Below are 24551 nucleotides of genomic sequence, written 5' to 3' on the forward strand. Positions count from 1 at the left end.
GATCCTGAAAAATGCTTCTTTAAAAGGACCCATCAGGGGAGGAAAGAGTATTTAAATGTAGAGATTCAGCTGAAATTTGTTCAAGGGGAGCAAATTTAGTTAAAAATATCTATTACAACGTCAGATGAATTAAATACGAGACGAACTAAAAATAAATGTATTCCTTCACATATGAAATGATTCTAAGGAAGCACTCATGTTTAGCTTCTGTGAATTGAGAGCATTGGCAGGAAGAAAGTAGAAGAGTGGAAATACCCTCAAGTTTATTAAAGTAAAAACGTGATTTTATATTACAAATTGAATTTTACAAAATAGATATTCATTAAATATTAGAAAATCACCGTATTTTCAAGGTTCCTTCATCCATGTTGTTGATACATCTATATAATTACAAGTGTAAGCTAATAAGTAAGTTGATGGATGCCAAGCAACTACAAACGCAGCAGGTTTTACAGAAATATCAGCAATTTTATGACCCGATTCCACGAAAGCAACATCAATTAGTACATCTTCAGATGCTAAAGCTATTAACTGTCCGTCATAACTGATCGAGATATTTTCACTGACCGATTCATTCTAAAACAAAAAGTTCTCAATAAATTAGTCTAATTTGCGGAAATAGATGGCGAAGAATGAATTTGAATAAGGTGATTCTGTGTTTTTCTGATTATAAGAAGGGTTAATTAGTCTTTTAGGGGCTTACTCCATTAACTTGTTAACTTTGTCTGGTATTGAGCATTGCAATGTTTCTATATTTATTAATGTTCTCAGTAAATTATCAAGTCTTGAATCTATTTTAGATTAATGTAACTCAAATGAAAAGTATCACAGGACTTACATTGTAAACACTCCAATCCATTCTAAAATAAAAAGAAATGTAAGTTGAGTTTACTATGGTACAATTTTATTATTTGATAAAGAACTATACTCAAAGTTTTCATAAATATTATGGAATTTTGTTTGATGGTTTGTGTCATTTAATAATGAAATTTTGTGACTTTATTATAGCCAGATGTACATTTTTTATTATCAATGATGGAAATACCTGTTCCTCACAACCAGACTACATCTAGTATGTTATGTTTTGAATTTTCCATGTAAAATTGTAAAATTATGTTTTGCAAAATTATTTTCATACAAAGAGAAATACTTATACCTGATTTTCATGTTAAACTTATGAATGATGAAATTGTAATTGAGAAATGTAGGCGATTGAGGAACTATTTGAATATGACACCCTGAGACTGAGTTACAAGTTGCCTTTCTACACTTTATGTAAGGCTTCTAATAAAAAATCTTAGAATAGAAATTTATTTGTCCATTCTAAATTCAAGTATAATAATGTTTATATATTAATTTTCGAATTTACAACTTTATCTTAAGTTCTGACAATGGGAAGACACAGAATTTGATAATTTGTTTCTCATTATATGATGCTAACCATTTACATTGTTTTGAATGATTTTGTTTTAGATTTATGAAAATAAATGTTAAATGTCATAGCATTTACCTTGTAAAAACCCTTTTACATGCTAATTCATTAATATCCCATAAATACATCAACACAACCAGCAGCAAAATACTTTCCAATTGGCTCGAATTCAATACAAATACAATTTCCTGGATGTGCTTTCAAAATATGTCCTTGTATTAAATCAGGATAACTAACAACAAAAATATTAAACTTTCAAGATAATTATTCACAAAAATATTTTTTTGTTCATTCTATCTTTACACATACATTTTTCCGACAAAAATTAGACATTAAAGATTTTGTGTAATTTTTAGCCCTTCCTTGTATCCGCCAGTGTCTTACCCTGCACAAGACCCGAAATGAGCTTCAATCGACGAAAATGTTCTATTTTCTATTTTTTATTGATTTTAATCTAATAACCTTACCTTGGCCATTGATTAAAAAAGAACACATCATTTGTATTGTTCCAAGAAATTTCATTTGCTCCAAAATTTCGGCTTCAATTTTATGCAATCTAGCATCTGTAAAAGTAATCATATCTGCTTTATTTCAAACTGCTATAACATTACCATGTGGTGAACAAGTAATATTAATATTTTCGCTCTTTGTTTTAATTGTTTCAACACATTCTTTCATTCTTATATCCCAAATCCTGACAGATTTTTCTTCACTTGCCGAACTGAGTAAATCTAGGTGACTTTGGCTGCTTTCCATTTACATCAAAACTCACATTATTCTCACTTGAGACGTCATAACTCAGTTCCCTTTCCATATCAAAAGTTAGACCTAATTAAGTTCTTACCAGCAATTTGCAAAAGCTTGAGACCATGTGCTTTAGTAAGTTCTGTGAACTCGGATTGAAAGTAAAGTTAAGGACATCATGTTGTCAGATCTTGTCATCAAAATAAGCAATTAAGTACACAATTTAAGATGATTGCGAACAGCCATTAATGTAAATAAACTTATAATGTTAACGTTATGTCGTTTCTTTTGCTAACCTCTTGCCATCACAACTCCATCTAACTTAACGAACTTTAGAAGAGTGTCTCATATGTTCCTTGTTATGGGTTCTAAAGTGTTTCTGAATTTCTGTTATTTGTTTTTTATACTTTTTCGAAGTGAATTCCATTAATAATAGAAAAATACAATAAAAACAAGTGAAGCTATAAACCTTACTGATCTTAGGCTTGGTGCTATGACTGTCAAGACATTTTATTTTGTCAAAGTTTAGAGTAACACACCTACTACTGGCAAATCATATACATTTTTTATATTCATTATGATGAGGGTCTAAATAAAATTTCTGATTCACATTTATTCATTTAACACTCATGTGGAAAAAAAATTTATCAACCTAAAAATAGATTTTACAGGTACTATTATTTTGTAACCATCAATTATATATTTATTATATGAAATACGTTCAGAAGTATTGCTTACTTACTGTCAATAGGTATTATGGGGCGCATAAATAAATTGAAAAGTTTAATTGAGTAATCTTATCTCATTAATTATAAAAAATGTTTTAAACTGTTTAATGCAAAGAAAAACTTACTTTAAATTTCGACTTCAGTTGTTCTGAGATAGTCATATTTTTCCGAATTGATAATTTTACCCATATATGTATTAGTTTCTTGAATAATAGTCTAGCCTCATTTTAGATACCTGCCGATGATGTTGATGGAGACTTTCATTGAAATACCCGTTTCTCTTATTCATAATACAACATGAAAACTCAAACTCACTGCACCACACTATTGAGATTTTTTTCCCAGAAAAAAAACTGATCAAAACAAATTTATCTCACTTTTGAAGGTATCCGTTCAAATAAATTATACCTAAAACTAATTCTTGGGGTTCACGAGTCATGCGGGTTGCATTTTTTGCCCCCTATGGGACGAGCGCCATCTAGCAATCAGATAAGACAACTGGGCCATATTGTTGATGCTTTTTTCGTAGACAAACCGGGGTGATTATAGCACCATACCTTTGTCTTTCCATTCTTTTGAACAATTGTTGAGAGATAATAGACTGCGCTGTAGTGAACAGTATTCATAGGACAGATAAATACCTTGTCAGAATAAAAAATGAGTCAGGGGCGCGTGAAATTTCTATCAACAACCCGACCTTCTCAAAGTCTAGATTGATGGAAAGAAGTGTGAAGGATAATACCAAGGACTAATTACCCATACATCTTTTTTGACATCAAATATGAATATAATAGAGAAAATTTTGGGTTTTACGCCCAGGAAATACTGAGACTGAACAAGAATCCGTAAAATACTGGAAATATAGAAATATCAAAGATGATCTGACAACCTGAATTTATTAGTTTGATATATAAATATCTGATAAAAATATCAATTACTTCTAGGGACGTCATAAATTTCAGCAGGGAAATTGAAATCAAGTGGAAAGAAACAATATTCAGTTGTATATTGTTTCATCAAATGGAAAGATATAGGGACGCACATAAAATTATTCAAGTGAATTGAAAGCAATGAAAGTGAGAAGAAAAGTTATTTGGACATTGAGACAAAATGTGATGAGTTAAATCCTGATTCCAGACGAATAAGAGGAAATAAGAACAATATGGTGCTGCATGCACAACAAGTTGAATACAAACCTTGCCAAGCACTATCACTCGTTCTACTGGCAGCACTTTCGCATGAGAAGGAAATACAAGGTTAGAGGTGAGGAAATTGTGAGCTTCTAAACTCTTGTAATTCATAGCTTCTTTGGTCGTAAAGTTCATGCAGAAAACTAGGTACTTCAGTGTGTCTAATTCGGTCACGCGTGGCCACCGGTCCTTCCTCCATATCTTTGTACAGCTGCCCAAATGGCTCTCAACCACATTCCTGAACTTTCTTCTGATAGCACTCACCGTCGTGATGAGTCAATTTCTTACTATACTCCTTCAAAAAAGCCAAACTTCATCAAATAATAATCACTGGCAATGCTCCGGTATTTCCTGTGTCCTTGAAGGCATCAACAATATGGCCAACGCATTTTCATGACTGCTCAATAGCCCTGCCAGGGCCTTGTGCACCCAATGTTGTGATATTGTCCCTTGTTACCTTAAATAAATAATAAGTTTGACTGCTGAAAAATATTGATAGTTTATAAATATTTCTTGTAAAACCAAGCTGATCCTGTAATAAAGTGAATTTACTAATTTTTTAGGCCCATATGTTGATAAAGTACTCAACATTTTCAGTTACCAACTTAAAAATAATTAAAAGAATAATACACAGACAATATAGTCTTCAACTTCAGAAAATTTCGGTTTTTAACAGTAAAAATATGATTTTTTATTACAAATTATATATTACAAAATAAAACTTGATTAGTCATTGGAGAATCCCCATACTTTTAAAGTTCCTGCATCTCTTTTCCTATCATAACTATCCTTATCATCACAAGCATAAGCTAATAAGTAAGCAGATGGATGCCAAGCTACTGTAAATGTGGCAGCTTCTACAGAAATATCAGCAACTTTATCACCAGTTTCTACAAAAGCAACATCTATTGATAAATCTTCAGATGCTGAAGCTATTAACTGTCCATCATAGCTAAAAGATATAGTTCTCACTGGCCAATCCATTCTAAAATAAAACTAAATGTAAGTTGAGTTTACTATGGTAAAATTTTATTATTTGATAAAGAACTATACTCAAAGTTTTCATAAATATTATGGAATTTTATTTGATGGTTTGTGTCATTTAATAATGAAATTTTGTGACTTTAATATAGCCAGATGCACATTTTTTATTATCACTGATGGAAATACCTGTTCCTCACAACCAGACTACATCTAGTATGTTATGTTTTGAATTTTCCATGTAAAATTGTAAAATTATGTTTTGCAAAATTATTTTCATACAAAGAGAAATACTTATACCTGATTTTCATGTTAAACTTATGAATGATGAAATTGTAATTGAGAAATGTAGACGATTGAGGAACTATTTGAATATGACACCCTGAGACTGAGTTACGAGTTGCCTTTCTACACTTTATGTGAGGCTTCTAATAAATAATCTTTGAATGATTTATTTGTCCATTCTATATTCAAGTATAATGTTTACAAATTAATTTTCGAATTTACAATTTTATTTTAAGTTCTGACAATGGGAAGACACAGAATTTGATAATTTGTTTCTCGTTATATGATGCTGACCATTTACATTGTTTTGAATGATTTTATTTTAGATTTATGAAAATAAATGTTAAATGTCATAGCATTTACCTTGTAAAAACCCTTTTACATGCTAATTCATTAATATCCCATAAAGACACCAATGCATCAGCACTACCAGTAGCAAAATACTTTCCAGTTGGATCAAATTCAATACAAATACAAGTCCCTGGATGTGCTTTCAAAATATGCTGTCGTTTTAAATCAGGATAACTGCAACAACAAAAACTTTTTGTTAGAACATTAATAAAAATTAAAGGCAATATCAAAGAACTTGATTTCAATGTTATTAGTCACCAAAATTTTTAAAAATGATTTTAATATAATAAATAATCTCCTCACCTTAATATATGAACACAACCTTGGCCATTTGTCAAGAAGAACAAATCACTTGTATTATTCCAAGAAATTTCATTCACTTCAAAATGAAACTGTTCTTCAGCTTCAATTTTGTGCATCCTAGCATCTATAAAAGTAATCAAATCCTCCTTGTTTCCAACTGCTATAGAATTACCATTTGGTGACCAAGTAATATTAATATTTTCACCTTTTGTGTTAATTGTTGTAACACATTTTTGCATTCTTGTATCCCAAATTCTGACAGATTTGTCTCCACTTGCTGTACTAAGTAAATCTGGATGACTTTGATGCCAACACAACTGGTCCACTGAACCTCCATGGCCTTTGAACACATGTTCTTTATTCTAAAAGATATTATAATTGGGAATTAGATCCATGTCTTCCTTCAAAAATTTAGAATGAAATTTTTCTTTGCTTTCCTATTATACTAATCTCTCATACCACACAGCAATTATTCTTTTAAATGCTTATTGAAGAAAATTTAGTGTAGACCACATCAATTTGTATCAAGTTACATACAATTTAATAATCACTTAGTTGTTTGAAACTACTTCAAATACAATCTACATTTTCAGATACACATTATAATAGCTTATAAATTTGAAATGTTCAAGGGAAGCATAGGTATTATTCTAATATAATTAAACAGAAAACTAATAAATATTTCTTACCAATCTTTCTCTCTCTAAAGTATACACACAAACTGACTTATCAAACGAACCCGACGCTAATCTTTTGCCATCACAACTCCATCCAACTGAATGAACTTTAGAAGAATGTCCTACATGTTCTTTATATTTGTTATGAGTTTTAAAGTGGTTTTGAATTTCTGTTATTTTTTCTTGATACTTTTTTGAAGTGTATCCCATTATAAATTAAAAGATTAATATAACCAATAAAAATGTAAACTCAACTGAAGTTAGGCGTAATTTTTTCATAACCTCACAATACCTTTTGCCACAGAACATACGCTGTGAGATATCTAAAATTTATAAATATACAGGGTGCTTCGGAAAGCACTCCAATCTCTCGGGAAATGATTCTATAGGTAAATATAAGGAAACAAGTTGGTATAACAAAACTTTCAAAAACGCTTGGTAAGCGAGTTATAGTGAGCGATAGATTTCAACCGGATTCCTGATCCACCAATAATAGGAACACATATGTTTCGGGTCTGAAATTGTCATGCAAATTTGTTTGGTCTATACGTATTTTGACCTGACAAATTGAATAACTTAGGTCTCAGATCTGTAACATAGAACAACATCGTTAAACGTAAGGTTACTTACACTTACACAATTTGCTCAATTTTGCTTTTATTTTCATTCAGTTAAATAAAGATATTTTCAACTTGCATTTACTTTTTATTAAGGTTGTACACATCATTCTCTTCAGGATTAAATTTGCTTGTTTTATTTGAAAGTTTAATGCATTTATTAGGCATTTAACGAAGTTATTTTATTCCAATCGTAAAAAGTGTATTTTGGAGTTGAGCTTTTTGTATTTTACATCAGTTAACGTGAAAATTATTACAGTTACAGATCTAAGATCTATTTTATTCAATTTTTCAGGTCAAAATAAGTATAAACCAAACAAATTTGCATGGCAATTTCAATATGGCTTCCTATTATTTTTTGGAAGATTTGTTATATCAACTTTTTTCCTTATATTTATCTATAGAATCATTTTCCGAGAGCTGGAGTGCTATTTCGAAACACTCTACAAAGTTTGGTTTCATAAAATAAAATTATTTATTAGAATGCCGGTTTGTTTAGAAACTTTTCACATAGTTTCAGATTTCATAGTTTTTTTCATATATTCAATAGACAATAGTAAAAATAAATCTTTATTGTTCTCCACTGTAAATATGTAGTTCATTATTCAAAAAAGGATAAAAATCATTTAGTAATTTTATTTTTTCCTAATTCACTGGTTCCAGGAAAAAACATTAAGATTGAGAAATGAATTTGAATAAATAGAAATTTTCAGTAATATTCTTATTTTATAAAACTAATTCTTGTAGGGGTGATATCTCCGAAGAAACTGAGCTGAGAAAATTTTGTTACCATCATAATGACATACGGACAATCAACTACTGAATTTATTATAGAGGTATTTTTGACTTTAACCTATTTTGAAAATATATCTTCAACTCATTGTTTTCAATAGCACAGAAACCTTTATCAATTTTGAGTGATCAAATATATCACAATTTTACCACAACTCTCGAAAAAAGCCTGCTATTGGCCTTGAAAAAAAATCAAAATTTCACAGAATTCCTTGCAAAATTTAAAGTATATTTGATTTTACAAGTTTAATCCATATTCGCCAATAGATAAGGAAGAGAGTGAGAATGTTATTATTAAAAATCACCATCTCAATCGGCGTCTTTTAGACATAAGTAATTTAAGTATTATAAGAAATTTAATGAGTAGCATTATTTCTTCACATTTTAACAGAGCTTTGAACTCAGTTCCGGTTTACTTGTATTACCCTAACTGGTTTCCCTTTATATTATCATTCTTGTAATATGTGTAGATATTCACACTTTTGATTTTTCATACTATTTTTTACCATGTTGTATTATTTTCTCCCTCTTACTTGTATTTATGTACTCGTACTTTTTATTATTTTAATTATATTTAATTCTTCAAAGCATTTTTATTTATTTTTTAAGATTTGTTGGGAGGAAAACCCACAAAATTTACTTTCATCATGTTTTCTACATGCTTTTTTAATTTTGTTCAAAATAATCGGGCAACAACTAATGAGTTATACCTATTAAAGTATTGTATCTTCTCCACTGGATTCTCTTATTCATGTTTTTTTTTGCAATTTCCTTCTATTAACTTTTTCTTGGCATCCACAACTTCTTACTATTCATTAAAATTGAGTTATCAATTTTTCACAGCTTTCAGTTTAATTCTCTTTTACTTAATTTTTTTAATTAATATTTTCTACTTTTTCTTGTAGTGGTTTAGTTTCAAAGTATTTTGTTTTATGTCTTACTTCTATGTTATCATTCCTTGTGCCTTTTCTGCCCCCATTATTTCATTCTTTTTTGCTTGTTTTAGTTTTTCGAATGTTATTATTTTCATCAGTTTCTGGTGCTATTTTGCTATATCTATATTGTTTTCTTTTTCCTCTAAGATCTTCCAATAATATTTTGCTATTACCAGTATGTGATTTGTCCATGTGTCTATTTCTTGATTTTACTTTTGAAAATATGGTAATTATACACTTTCACGGTCACATGGTTTTTTGGCTCTAGAAAATCGAAAAATGGATGGATTTTAATGATCTTGGTCTCAAAATGTTCCATTTTACGGCGGATTTATAAAAAAAATTAGTAGAAATAGCTGGAATGAAAAATTTCTCATAGTTTTACTGTTTTAAATCGTAAAAAAAAACGGTTTTGCAAAATAATCCTTTACAAAAAATTATGGTAATTATACACTTTCGCAGTCACCTGGTTTTTTGGTTAGGTTAGGTTAGGTTGGCTCTAGAATATCGAAAAATGGATGGATTTTAATGATCTTGGTCTCAAAATGTTCCATTTTACGGCGGATTTATAAAAAAAATTAGTAGAAATAGCTGGAATGAAAAATTTCTCATAGTTTTACTGTTTTAAATCGTAAAAAAAAACGGTTTTGCAAAATAATCCTTTACAAAAAATTATGGTAATTATACACTTTCGCGGTCACCTGGTTTTTTGGTTAGGTTAGGTTAGGTTGGCTCTAGAAAATCGAAAAATGGATGGATTTTAATGATTTTGGTCTCAAAATGTTCCATTTTACGGCGGATTTATAAAAAAAATTAGTAGAAATAGCTGGAATGAAAAATTTCTCATAGTTTTACTGTTTTAAATCGTAAAAAAAAACGGTTTTGCAAAATAATCCTTTACAAAAAATTATGGTAATTATACACTTTCGCGGTCACCTGGTTTTTTGGTTAGGTTAGGTTAGGTTGGCTCTAGAAAATCGAAAAATGGATGGATTTTAATGATTTTGGTCTCAAAATGTTCCATTTTACGGCGGATTTATAAAAAAAATTAGTAGAAATAGCTGGAATGAAAAATTTCTCATAGTTTTACTGTTTTAAATCGTAAAAAAAAACGGTTTTGCAAAATAATCCTTTACAAAAAATTATGGTAATTATACACTTTCACGGTCACATGGTTTTTTGGCTCTAGAAAATCGAAAAATGGATGGATTTTAATGATCTTGGTCTCAAAATGTTCCATTTTACGGCGGATTTATAAAAAAAATTAGTAGAAATAGCTGGAATGAAAAATTTCTCATAGTTTTACTGTTTTAAATCGTAAAAAAAAACGGTTTTGCAAAATAATCCTTTACAAAAAATTATGGTAATTATACACTTTCGCAGTCACCTGGTTTTTTGGTTAGGTTAGGTTAGGTTGGCTCTAGAATATCGAAAAATGGATGGATTTTAATGATCTTGGTCTCAAAATGTTCCATTTTACGGCGGATTTATAAAAAAAATTAGTAGAAATAGCTGGAATGAAAAATTTCTCATAGTTTTACTGTTTTAAATCGTAAAAAAAAACGGTTTTGCAAAATAATCCTTTACAAAAAATTATGGTAATTATACACTTTCGCGGTCACCTGGTTTTTTGGTTAGGTTAGGTTAGGTTGGCTCTAGAAAATCGAAAAATGGATGGATTTTAATGATTTTGGTCTCAAAATGTTCCATTTTACGGCGGATTTATAAAAAAAATTAGTAGAAATAGCTGGAATGAAAAATTTCTCATAGTTTTACTGTTTTAAATCGTAAAAAAAAACGGTTTTGCAAAATAATCCTTTACAAAAAATTATGGTAATTATACACTTTCGCGGTCACCTGGTTTTTTGGTTAGGTTAGGTTAGGTTGGCTCTAGAAAATCGAAAAATGGATGGATTTTAATGATTTTGGTCTCAAAATGTTCCATTTTACGGCGGATTTATAAAAAAAATTAGTAGAAATAGCTGGAATGAAAAATTTCTCATAGTTTTACTGTTTTAAATCGTAAAAAAAAACGGTTTTGCAAAATAATCCTTTACAAAAAATTATGGTAATTATACACTTTCACGGTCACATGGTTTTTTGGCTCTAGAAAATCGAAAAATGGATGGATTTTAATGATCTTGGTCTCAAAATGTTCCATTTTACGGCGGATTTATAAAAAAAATTAGTAGAAATAGCTGGAATGAAAAATTTCTCATAGTTTTACTGTTTTAAATCGTAAAAAAAAACGGTTTTGCAAAATAATCCTTTACAAAAAATTATGGTAATTATACACTTTCGCGGTCACCTGGTTTTTTGGTTAGGTTAGGTTAGGTTGGCTCTAGAAAATCGAAAAATGGATGGATTTTAATGATTTTGGTCTCAAAATGTTCCATTTTACGGCGGATTTATAAAAAAAATTAGTAGAAATAGCTGGAATGAAAAATTTCTCATAGTTTTACTGTTTTAAATCGTAAAAAAAAACGGTTTTGCAAAATAATCCTTTACAAAAAATTATGGTAATTATACACTTTCGCAGTCACCTGGTTTTTTGGTTAGGTTAGGTTAGGTTGGCTCTAGAATATCGAAAAATGGATGGATTTTAATGATCTTGGTCTCAAAATGTTCCATTTTACGGCGGATTTATAAAAAAAATTAGTAGAAATAGCTGGAATGAAAAATTTCTCATAGTTTTACTGTTTTAAATCGTAAAAAAAAACGGTTTTGCAAAATAATCCTTTACAAAAAATTATGGTAATTATACACTTTCGCGGTCACCTGGTTTTTTGGTTAGGTTAGGTTAGGTTGGCTCTAGAAAATCGAAAAATGGATGGATTTTAATGATTTTGGTCTCAAAATGTTCCATTTTACGGCGGATTTATAAAAAAAATTAGTAGAAATAGCTGGAATGAAAAATTTCTCATAGTTTTACTGTTTTAAATCGTAAAAAAAAACGGTTTTGCAAAATAATCCTTTACAAAAAATTATGGTAATTATACACTTTCGCGGTCACCTGGTTTTTTGGTTAGGTTAGGTTAGGTTGGCTCTAGAAAATCGAAAAATGGATGGATTTTAATGATTTTGGTCTCAAAATGTTCCATTTTACGGCGGATTTATAAAAAAAATTAGTAGAAATAGCTGGAATGAAAAATTTCTCATAGTTTTACTGTTTTAAATCGTAAAAAAAAACGGTTTTGCAAAATAATCCTTTACAAAAAATTATGGTAATTATACACTTTCACGGTCACATGGTTTTTTGGCTCTAGAAAATCGAAAAATGGATGGATTTTAATGATCTTGGTCTCAAAATGTTCCATTTTACGGCGGATTTATAAAAAAAATTAGTAGAAATAGCTGGAATGAAAAATTTCTCATAGTTTTACTGTTTTAAATCGTAAAAAAAAACGGTTTTGCAAAATAATCCTTTACAAAAAATTATGGTAATTATACACTTTCGCAGTCACCTGGTTTTTTGGTTAGGTTAGGTTAGGTTGGCTCTAGAATATCGAAAAATGGATGGATTTTAATGATCTTGGTCTCAAAATGTTCCATTTTACGGCGGATTTATAAAAAAAATTAGTAGAAATAGCTGGAATGAAAAATTTCTCATAGTTTTACTGTTTTAAATCGTAAAAAAAAACGGTTTTGCAAAATAATCCTTTACAAAAAATTATGGTAATTATACACTTTCGCGGTCACCTGGTTTTTTGGTTAGGTTAGGTTAGGTTGGCTCTAGAAAATCGAAAAATGGATGGATTTTAATGATTTTGGTCTCAAAATGTTCCATTTTACGGCGGATTTATAAAAAAAATTAGTAGAAATAGCTGGAATGAAAAATTTCTCATAGTTTTACTGTTTTAAATCGTAAAAAAAAACGGTTTTGCAAAATAATCCTTTACAAAAAATTATGGTAATTATACACTTTCGCGGTCACCTGGTTTTTTGGTTAGGTTAGGTTAGGTTGGCTCTAGAAAATCGAAAAATGGATGGATTTTAATGATTTTGGTCTCAAAATGTTCCATTTTACGGCGGATTTATAAAAAAAATTAGTAGAAATAGCTGGAATGAAAAATTTCTCATAGTTTTACTGTTTTAAATCGTAAAAAAAAACGGTTTTGCAAAATAATCCTTTACAAAAAATTATGGTAATTATACACTTTCGCGGTCACCTGGTTTTTTGGTTAGGTTAGGTTAGGTTGGCTCTAGAATATCGAAAAATGGATGGATTTTAATGATTTTGGTCTCAAAATGTTCCATTTTACGGCGGATTATATAGAATATAGTACGAAACTATTCACGAAAATTGATTGTTTTTCATCGATTTCATTTTAAGCTATAAAAACTGAAAAAATCATTCTTTTTGGATTTTTTTTGTTTAAATTGTTTATTAATTTATGTAGAATACAAAAAAAATATAAGAACTTTATATGATAATGAGATAATTTTTTGTAAAGGATTATTTTGCAAAACCGTTTTTTTTACGATTTAAAACAGTAAAACTATGAGAAATTTTCATTCCAGCTATTTCTACTAATTTTTTTTATAAATCCGCCGTAAAATGGAACATTTTGAGACCAAGATCATTAAAATCCATCCATTTTTCGATTTTCTAGAGCCAAAAAACCAGGTGACCGTGAAAGTGTATAATTACCGAAAATATTTAAAAAAAAACTGTATTGTTACAATGTACAATTTTATATTTATACTAATCAATTGCTGACAGTTGTTTACGTAATTAATCTTTATGCGTTTTACTTTTTAGAATGTTTTTCACATAACTTGTGTATAGTTTCTTATATTTCTGTTAATACAAACCTACCGCTGTGTGTACATAGCGGAGAAACAAAATCCGTAGTTTTTAATTTACCACGTAATAACGAACACTATATTCGCTACAAAAATTTGCCATGATTAATTCCATAATTTATTAACTCAATTATGAAACGTATTGATCCTTTTATCATATAAAAATATCGCAAAAAACATAACAATAACATTAATGTGGATTTTCCTTTATTTATTCCCAGATTTTATACCACTTCAGTATTGCATTATTAAATTTTATGGATTGTGTACATTTATCAGATTGAACATGATATAATATCACATGTTATTATTGTGAGTTTCACAAATATGTATGATCTTATTCTAAAGTAAGTCTTTTTGTGTATTTTAAGTCATAAAATTTGTATGGTGAAAGACAATTTTTTAGTGTAATTTAATAAAGATAATAATTAATAATTTTTCGAAGTCTGTTATAATATTCACGTTTTTTTTTTCATTCATTTGCATTCATAAAGAATGTAATTTCTGGATCGGTCGAAAAGCGTAAAAAAAAGTACGGTAGCGGTGCATTTTTTAACGCAATTATAATGTTTTATCAAAAGAGTGGACTATGAACGCTTTCTTTCTCATGTCAATTCTTTTCTCCGAGAAACGGTCACACTTTTATTTCTTGATATTCGTTCAATAAAATCTGTTTTGTGTCTAGTTAAAAGGAGTGTAGTATTATTAGTGATGGAGAGTAATAGTGAAGAAAGTTTAAACTGCATACCAGAAGATGTTGTTGAATCGGCAACTGCAGCGACTATGAATAACACACAGTAGGTATTTGAAGGAATATAATTCTTTTATAGAGTGGCGTACTAAAAAAGGCATGCACATTGCACAGCTTCACAGAAAAAGTGCTACTAGCTTATTTCGAAACTAAATCCAAAATGTGGAAGTTTTCAACACTTTGGTCGATTTATTCAAAACTGCAAGGCACCCTAATGGTAAATAACGACGTAGACATCAGAAAATACTCGAAACTCATAGCATATTTGAAAAATAAATCAGTTGACTATAGCCCCAAAAAATCTAAACCATTTGCCCGTGAAAAAGTTAATAAGTTTCTGTTACAAGCTCCAGACGATCATTACCTCATGCATAAGATGTGACAGCAATAAATTTTAATGTAAGCTTAGATATTATTTGGAACATCTTTCAGGTTGGAAATATTGGAATCGCAGGAGCACTGCGGAGAAAGGAATTATATAAAACGAAGTGTAATGATATTAATAATACCGGAAATGTTTTAATTATCACAGTACCTGATACAAAAACTCATGTTCAACGTCGATTTACTGTTATTGGTGAAACTGACAATAGATTGAATTTGGTAAACATTTATAAAAAATATAAAAACCAAAGACCCACAAATGTCATAACAGATCATTTCTTTTTGCAGTATAGAAATGGAAGATGCAAAATACAAGTTGTAGGTATCAATACCTTTTCTAAAATTCCCTCGTTTATCGTAACATATTTGAATTTACCTAATCCAAAAAACTACACTGGGCATACATTCCGACGCTCTTCGGCGTCTCTATTAGTGGATTCCAGTTGTGATATAATTCAACTAAAGAAGCACGGTGGGTGGAAATCCAACACAGATGCGGAGGGTTACGTAGACGACCCAATATAAAACAAAATGAATTCCACAGTGAAGATTTTAACGGGAACAACTAGTTCGACTTCAAGCTACATTGTAAATGTTCAAGATCCTACCAACAATCTAATAAGTACTAATATAACTATAGACGATGGAATTTCTTTGAACTCGTTAAATATTGTCAATTCAAGTACCAATAGTAATATAACTTCTTCTTCACTTCAAATTAATAATTCTCACAGTTGTACTAAATGCAAGTAGTTTCTAAATAGTATAAAAATTGAGAATTTTGTTTTTGATATGTGTTTTCCGTCAAGAAAACACATATCAAAATGGAGTGTACTTCTATTATCTATTCCATTAGAATGGTTCTAAATCAAGAAGTGGTGAAAATCCGTTATGTGCCCAAAACTCTTTTGTTGCTAAACAAAATAGAAGTATCTACAGCAAAATTTCCATGTAATGGGTGGTCCCTATATAACGGTAGAAATATATGAACCACTATTTGCCAAGCGTTACGTTTGAGGATTCCGAAACAATGGTAGGTATTTGGTGAAATTCGTGGCACTTGCAGAGAAACAATGAAATGTTTCTTGTGCTTGTGCTTCACTAATTGCCATTATAATAGACATCATTACTCCCGAGACACTATAGACTCAGGAGTTTACGTTTACATCTGACACTTGTATCAAATATTTGACATAAAATAGCATTCACTGTTTACAATAATTAAATGACTAACGTGTATTTTCCTCGGTTCTTAAACTGTGAAATATCAAAAAGGAAATGTGCAGCCATTGTGATTATTATTATAAATAGATTGAGAGAAATAAAATAAGAATGAAATGTCCGTATGGATTCGAGAGTGGATTTTAAAACGCTAAGAATATGGCGCATATAGTCAGTTAATGCGTGAGCTATGGAGGGTAGAGGTAAGGAGGACAATCTCATATGGGGGCTTAGCTTAAAAACTGTCCGCTTGTAGACGGTAAATTATAATTCACAATTTGACCAGAATGGCGCTCCTGTCGGACGAAATATCACATGAACTTAGCTATTTTAGATAGAGTGAAGTATGCAGTGTTAGAAAATTGTATATTTCAAATGACTCGAGTCGTTAATTAAATATTGGTATACAAAATCTAAACTACCAAGGACGGTTTTTTGATGAGTTGGAACAAATCTATAATATACTGAATATGGAGGGAACTATGCACACAAGCAAACTAGAAAAGATATCTTCTTTCAACTAAGTACAGACAACACAAAGAAAATTTTCCTCTAAGAGCAGTAGCAGCGTATGAGTTATGAGTCCATCTTGATGATGTAGAGACCAAATGGTAAAGTAGGGAGTGGAAACATAAAGGTTCCCCCTCGCCGAAAAAATTCGATGTAAGGAAGATTGGTAACCATACTAAAGTGAGAATTTAAATAGATAACCTGCAAAAGGAATACCATTACACATGTTTACTATATCAATTTGCTCAGAAATTTACGTAAAGCGATGAAAGAAAAACTCCAGGAGTGAGCAAAGTTATTCTCTGGCATCGGGATAACGCAACCAGCCATAACAATCCAAATAATGCTATCAAGCTTTCAATTAGTTGAACGTCCACCATATTCTCCAGATTTAGTGCTCAGCGATTACAGACTGTTTTCAAATTTGCGCGGTGAACGATTTTTTTGAAATAATGAAGTCATATGTGTGGTAAATCAGTGCTTTGAACAAGTTGAAAAATCTTTCTTTCAAGACGTATTGGAAATACGAAAAATTATAACATTGTCAACTTTTCATTATAAATAGGTCTTCCTTGGCAACAAAGTTTGCAAACACTTCCTTGTTTTTTGGGGGGAAAGTGAACTGTAATTACGTCTCTAAATTAGCTACGATTCAATCCAATAATGAATAATCATGTCTGGTGTAGGCGTCAAGAATGTCAAAATTGCCGCCATTCGCTGACCTTATGTTGGGCTTTAAGTAATTTTATGACCGATTTTTAACATTTATGATAGCATAAATTCTTTGTGACAATTTCTAGTCACAAAGTCTTTTAAAAATCTAGCTCCGTGAACGTTCATAGTGGGGTAGTGGGCGGTCAGTGAAAGTAACTTGCATAGGTCTTCAGTTAGGCCCTTAATACCTCAATTAAAACCACCACAGACCTATGTACTTTGAAAAGCAAATAAGGCAATCTTTTAACGTCACTTGCAACCTTGCCCAAGGGTTTTAGCCTTGTAATTGTGAATTCTGGGCACTCTCCAGCGTCATTCCGAATCGTCCGTTATGCTCATAATATAGAGATGGCGTTTTAGATGACCATTTCTGGTTAAAAGGCCAGTCAAGAGAGGCGGAATGTCCATCTATATGTGGCTTAGTTTATCACTGCGAGCAGACTATTGAGAGATGTAATAGCAACACTTTTGGCTACACCAAAAATGGGCTCTGGGCCATTACTTTGTTTCCGTACACTTCACATTCTTGCCGATAAATCTAGACAAGTTCACCTTCGCTTTTAAATTTGGAAAAAATGAGCAGCATTATAATGCCTGAACGTCGACGAAGTTGCCGGGTACGTAGACATCAAACTATACGTGATCAACGTGCAGCTGACGCCGTTAGACGAAAGCGTTGCTTACTATGGAAGTAACTCTCATACACTTGATTTCTTTTTATTTAGTTTCTTTTATAACTAGTACCTAAGTAGTTCCTATTGTATGTTTTATTTATATTGCCGATTGATAAATCGTTAGTACCAAGTTAAATTCAATTTAGTGATATTGACTTTTACATAAAAGATGTTTGATATTTCAGAAGAAATAAACAACAAGACAAATGGAGATTTTTAATTATATCAGGCACCTGCGTGTTCTTCTGTATTTGCATTGCTTTGATAATACTGGATAACACCATGGGAATATTTGATTTAGATGAAAATGGAACCACAAATTGTTCTGGCCGATCTTCATTAACAAAACTTGAAAATGGAATGACGCCCAATCAATTAAGACAAAAACAATCTTGTCTTATTCAAAATAATCAGGCTTATTGTCAAGTTACGTGTACAAGGATAAAAGCGGAAGAAATCGTCAGCAGCAACAATTTTAGTGTAAGTAAATACCAATTTCAAAGTACTTACATGTTACAAATAAATTTAAATAAAGGCTTTTTCCATCAATAAATTGGATGAGAGTCAGTAAATTTTAGAGGTCGATACAGAAAAACTTAAAGAGACAATTTTAATATCTCACATTTGAAATTAACTGGCTAAACGAGGGTGGTTATTCGTGCAGTAAGAACTTACAACTGTTACAACAAGACAATGCTATTATTTATGAGACCCCCTATATATCTTCAGATCTCAAATTACCAACAATTCTAGAAAATTGTCACAGATACTTCCCAACTCCTATTCTAGCATCCTATAATTTTCTCAAATTATGATTTTAATACTTGTTTTATTTTTATTTTTTTGCATAATTATTATAGCCAATGAAGCCTTTTATCCACGACTGTTGTATAATGTATCCATTATACGTCTGCTTGTTCGACCTCAATAATACCCATTAATGACAGTGATTAATAAATTCATTAATCATTGCTGTCAGATGCTTCCTTGATTTAGGTATATCATATCATTTTGTTAAAAAATCGGTTTTTATATTTTATCAAGTAAAACACTACAAAATGTTTTCACTTTAGTTATGAACAAATAAAAAAATTTAAAACAGTAAATCTTCCTAGACCAGATTCGAACCCATGACCTCCAGTTTGAACGTACAGAGCATTAATATGTCAGAGACATAAATGTCATTGTCGTATATCTGTTTCTTAATGTACCATAGGTTTTGATGAATGAAATTAATTTATAAATTAACGATAGCTATGTTTGAATGAAAAATAATATATTGTATGGAATATGTGTTAGAATAAGTTAATAGTGCTTTCAATAAAGTAAGAAAAAAAATATTTAGTTATCGTGGATAAAATATAGTTTTCTACTCGCGTATAATGAGTTATTATTCACTGGGTGATGAATAATATACTATTTTAGCAAATTTGTTAATTAAACATATTAATCAGCAGAAAATATTAACTCCGTGCTGTGTGTCATTATAATTTTTGCTCTTTTTTGACAGAATTTTGTACAAACGATTTAATATACCTAATACGATTTAATTCCAGATATGCGAATCTACTTATGTTCATCTCATCCTGGAAAATATTGAATATAACGACAAAGGAATTCAGTCAAACTGGCTAGAGGGATTTTCACACAACATAAAAATCCTAGAAATAAAAGGATCTACAATTAGTTATATTGGTGATCGCTCTTTCAGTGAAAGTCCTTTCCAAGATCTCTCTAGATTGGTTTTAGAGAACACTAATATAAGTTATATTCGAAAAAACACTTTCCAAGGAAGTAAACTAACTGATTTTGAATTTCGATCAGACATACCGATAATGGTTGATTTTGCCTTTGGTGTTTTACAACCATTATCTAACACTTTGAGTTCATTCCAGTTGAACAGGTGTATTCTAGAACCTCAGGTAAATGTATTTTATATCATCATCTATACACATTTTTTACGTTTGGAGGGTTAGCGACCACACAAAAGAGAAGAGGGTTAGTTGTAGTTAGTAGCAGCCATGATGCAATAAAAATCGCATACCTAGACATTACTTGTGAAATATGTCTTTTAGCAGATGATACTAGTTTCTCTTGGAGCGACCCTAATCTCACGCTACTTCATAGGACCATATCTAGTGACCTAATTGCCGCCTTATCTAAAAAATTAAGTTCCTCCTGTTTTGCGCTGATATGAGTTTCCAAGGAACTTATCCACGTCCTAAACAGTTTATTATGTCCTTATTGAGTCACATCTCCGATATGACCTTCCCTTCTGGGATACGTGTGGTGCGAATCAATTTGAGCGAATCTTCAAACTACAAGAGAGCTGTTAGATATTTACTCGGACTAAACAGCAGGGGTCACTTCAGGGACTTTTTTAAAAGATTAAAAATTTTGACTCTTCCTTCCTTATTCATCTTTGAATCCGTTTACCTTATTCATAAGTACGCTTCTCCAATTTCAGAAAGATCGTTGCACGGCTATCCACTCAGGAACGCGGAGCACGACCTGTACCTACTTATTCCAAGTTCAGAATTAGTTAAGGGCTCAATATTTCACAATGCAAAAAAAATGCACAATCACTTGCGAATTGAATACAAATAGATATCATCTTTTCCCGTATTTCGCAATAATTTGAGGGCATATTTACTGGAAAGTGCCTTCTATTCTGTAAACGACTTCTAATAATAATATTTAATTCCGGGCATACTGCATACTGGTTTAATTTTGATATTGACTTATATACTAATTATTACCTATTACTATTACCTATAATTTTGTTGTTCATTGTGGTTCCTTCTATATGTTGAAATTTTATTCTATTCGTATGTTTATTTAGTTATTTTTATGTTTGTTTTTTAGCTTTTGTCCACAAATTGTAACAATGTTTTGAAAATAAAGCATCTCTCTCTCTCTCTCTCTCTAAATATTTGGGGCATATTGTAATGGCAACTTACAATGCAATGAGCGAATGAAACTTAGCTAATTGAATTTTGGAAAAATTTCAATTGAGTTTTTAGAACTTTTTGATATTCGGCAATACTGATAAATTTCTTTCGAAACTGCCTATTTTTGATAAATGGGAGCTCTAGAAAGGATATTGTGCTACATGTGCCTAAGACCATCTTGCTAATAGACGAATAAGCATAATCATTCTATGATAATGTAAGTGGAGTTGAGGCTTTAATGTTCCGACCTTATAATCGTCCATAACAGTATGCATGAGATACATTCCCACTTCGTGTTTGTTATTTTTTTTGCAAGATCTATCATATGAGGATTGTCTTGCTTCGTGGAGTCGAACAGAAAAGTATATAGCCGATTCAGACCACGGAAAAACTGCATTTATCAAAGACAGATTTTTAGTTTGTGTTTGTTTTATCTTAGAAGATCCACACTTCTGTATTTGTTAAAAATTGTAGTGAGAATTCCACATTACACTAAATTGCATACATATAATATCGAAATAAGGCATTTATATTTTTTTGTGATAATTTATCAAAGATTACAAGTTGATCCATCAAAATTGTGAGGCTTGTCATCGGAATTAATGCCCGCGGAACATTGCAAATCGTTAGATTGACAATCAGAGTATTGAAAATCTAATTTCTATTTACACCTCTTGTTTAAAATAGATAATTACTTAAGCTGGGCATATTTTATTGATATAGCTTATCGTTTTCTTATATATTTTAGAGTCTAGTGAACTTGACTGGAACAAACTCAACGCTAAAATCACTAGTATTAATGGACTTGAGATTTAATTCCATCTTATACTTGAAAAGCTATTCATTTGTAGATATACCAAACGTCTATCAAATTTTTCTAACTAGTAGTGAAATCATGGCAATGGAGGCGAAGGTGTTTGAAGGTGTAGGAGCTGTTCTGAGCTCTTTATCGATAGATAACAATAAACTGAAATCATTGCCAGAAGGAATTTTTGATTATGTTTCAACTGGTAATCATATTTATATCTTAATTATACATAACGTGTCGATTGAGATCACAGGGGCAATTCAAAAAATATTTCATGTCCTAGCTATTAAAGATCTTTTTAGTATTCACATATTTGGCCATTGAATCATCTACTATATATTTTGAGTGAGTCTATCGTTAACCTATTCGCTATCTAAATATACTCTATTTTCAAGAAAATACCATGTACGAGGGGGCAGTCCAACAAGTACTTAGTCTTCCCAGGCCGATGTCGTCACTATCTGAAAAACAATTTACTATTGAATAGTACATTCTCGTAGATATGTCCAAAATTATTGGACTTTGACGGATGTGGAAGCGGGCGTGACCGAAAATTTGAGAAAAATGGAAAAAGACCAATATCGGTCGATGATTCGATCGATGTTTTTGGAATAGCGTTCGGATTCTGTGTATGGTGAGTCTTCTTATTCGACGCCCGAGGATAATATGACAAAAATCCACGATATCGTATTGACAGACTTCCGATTGAAACTGAGAGAGATGACAGATACTATAGGCATTCCAGAAGAACGCTTGGATCATATTTCGTAAGAAATTTTGGACGTGAGAAAGCTGTCGGCACGATGAGTGCCATGAGATCACTCCAGAGCAGTGTATGGCGTTTAAGTACAATCCAAAGGAGTTTCTGTGTCGTTTCGTAACAGTCAGCGAAACATGGATCCGCTGGTACATATCATAGACCGACGAATAGTTAAAACAGTGGATTTTACTCAACGAAAGTGCTCCAAAAAAGAACCGAAGACTATCCGGCCGGATATGTGATGGCCACCATTTTTTCAGATTCACATAGCGTATAATATACATCGACTACCTGGCAAAACGGTCACTGTACTATGCCAAATTATTGAACTGAAAAACGGATCCATTTGGCAAACAAAAAAGTGCTTCAGCTCACACTTCCACCCTCGCCACGACCAAATTGGTCGAATTAGGTTACGCACTGTTGTCTCATTTACCGTATTCTCCAGATTTGGTACCATACGACTTCTTTTTGTTTCAAAACTTTAAAGAGCTACTCGCCATGTAAAAATTGAGTCGAATGGTAAGGTTATCATCGTCAAGGATGCCTAATTTGCAAACCTCGAGAAAACATATTTTATAGACGGGTTATAGAAGCTGGAGCACCGGAGCACCGCTAGGTCAAATGAATCGAACTAAAATGAGACTATATTGAAAAATAAATTCGGCACTTCTCCAAAACTTTCCTATTTCATTTGTAGGCTAAGTACTTATTGACCAGCCTCGTATATATATTTAATGTGTGTATTGATAAGAACTGAAAATACCTCAACTGCAGTAAACTGTATTTCTATATTGACAAGAACTGAAAATACAGTTTTTATAGAAATCCTATTGTCGAACCTTATGTTTCAATTAAAAAAAGGAGTAGTTATAGATAAGTTTTTGAAAATATTCATTTATTAATATATTATTAAAGAAGTAAATTTCAAAATGTTAATGTTAATGTGAAAATTGTTAAGAAAAATAAGGTTTTTCTCTAGCCAATTACCTTACCGCAGTCGTCGTCATGTCAGTTTAATATGATTTCGACTTAAACACTGTGTACATTTTTCAAATTATATTTCTATACTTTCTTTGGAAGAGCATAAGTATTACTGATAATTATATTCTTAGACTACAAGAACATTTTGATTAGGAGTATCAATCAATCGAAAGTCGAGCCTCGCCCCGTTTCAATAATGTTTTAAAAGGAGTTTCTATTTTTTTTATTAAAGTTAATGTTACTGAACGCTAGAAAATATATCTATCTAGTTAGCCTAGACCAGTTCCATGCATAAACAAAATATTGCGTTACCATAGCAACTAACAATAACTTATTAGAAGTGTCAGTGTAAAGTTTGACGTCAAAAAAGTAAACCAAAGTTACGCAATAAATTAAAATCGAACCATCAATAAGTACCTGTATTTAAAAGGGTGAGGTAAGAGGTAAGCAGATTTACGAAGATATGCTTAATACCCTTGGTGATCAATGTCCTTCGTATGCGACCGTAAAAATTAGACTGCAAGCTTCAAAAGAGGTAAATTTTCCATTGAAGATGATGACCGATCGGGAAGGCCAGTTTCTGTGTCAATCCCTGAAAATATCGATGCAGTTCATGACATGATTTTATCAGACCGTCGAATTGGGCTAAAACGGATATCTGAAGCACTGAATATTTCATACGAACGCGTTCATCATATAATTCACGTCAATTTGGACAAAAATTTGGAGAAAAATTGCTGCAAAATGGATCCCCAAATATTTGAATGTTGACCAAAAGTGTGCAATGGTAAAAGCATCGCTTTAGATCTGTACTCGATTTGAAAACGATGTAGACTTCTTAAACCGAATTCTTACTATAGATGAGACTTGGGGTACATTTCTACGATCCAGAAACAAACCAACAATCGATGTAATGGCGACACTCTGGTTCTCCAAGACCTAAGAAGTTTCGT

General features: G+C 31.2%; 2 protein-coding genes across 2 annotated transcripts in view; one reads left to right on the forward strand and one right to left on the reverse strand.

Moving 5' to 3' along the window:
- Positions 1 to 24551, forward strand: part of LOC130451768 (uncharacterized) — a 43765-nt gene that overhangs the window by 13901 nt on the left and 5313 nt on the right. Inside the window, exons 2-4 of the mRNA XM_056790995.1 lie at positions 18281 to 18575; positions 19652 to 20017; positions 21795 to 22056. Of these exons, the coding sequence (XP_056646973.1) occupies positions 18281 to 18575; positions 19652 to 20017; positions 21795 to 22056 (923 nt within the window). The remainder of the gene's footprint in view (positions 1 to 18280; positions 18576 to 19651; positions 20018 to 21794; positions 22057 to 24551) is intronic.
- Positions 4658 to 6963, reverse strand: LOC130451770 (THO complex subunit 3). Its single transcript, XM_056790996.1, has 4 exons — positions 6704 to 6963; positions 6015 to 6376; positions 5724 to 5885; positions 4658 to 5079 (listed from the first exon to the last, which is right to left on the reverse strand). Exons 1-4 carry the CDS (start codon positions 6899 to 6901, stop codon positions 4821 to 4823), a joined length of 981 nt encoding a protein of 326 aa, XP_056646974.1. The 5' UTR covers positions 6902 to 6963; the 3' UTR covers positions 4658 to 4820.

Source organism: Diorhabda sublineata, chromosome X (assembly GCF_026230105.1).
Source record: "Diorhabda sublineata isolate icDioSubl1.1 chromosome X, icDioSubl1.1, whole genome shotgun sequence".
Lineage (NCBI taxonomy): Eukaryota > Metazoa > Arthropoda > Insecta > Coleoptera > Chrysomelidae > Diorhabda > Diorhabda sublineata.

Coding starts and splice junctions, on each gene's coding strand:
- LOC130451770 (XM_056790996.1), bottom strand. CDS start 6,901: ATGGGATACACTTCAAAAAAGTATCAAGAAAAAATAACAGAAATTCAA. Junction 6,377..6,703: donor CTTTAGAGAGAGAAAGATTG/GTAAGAAATATT, acceptor AATATCTTTTAG/AATAAAGAACATGTGTTCAA. Junction 5,886..6,014: donor GGTTGTGTTCATATATTAAG/GTGAGGAGATTA, acceptor TTGTTGTTGCAG/TTATCCTGATTTAAAACGAC.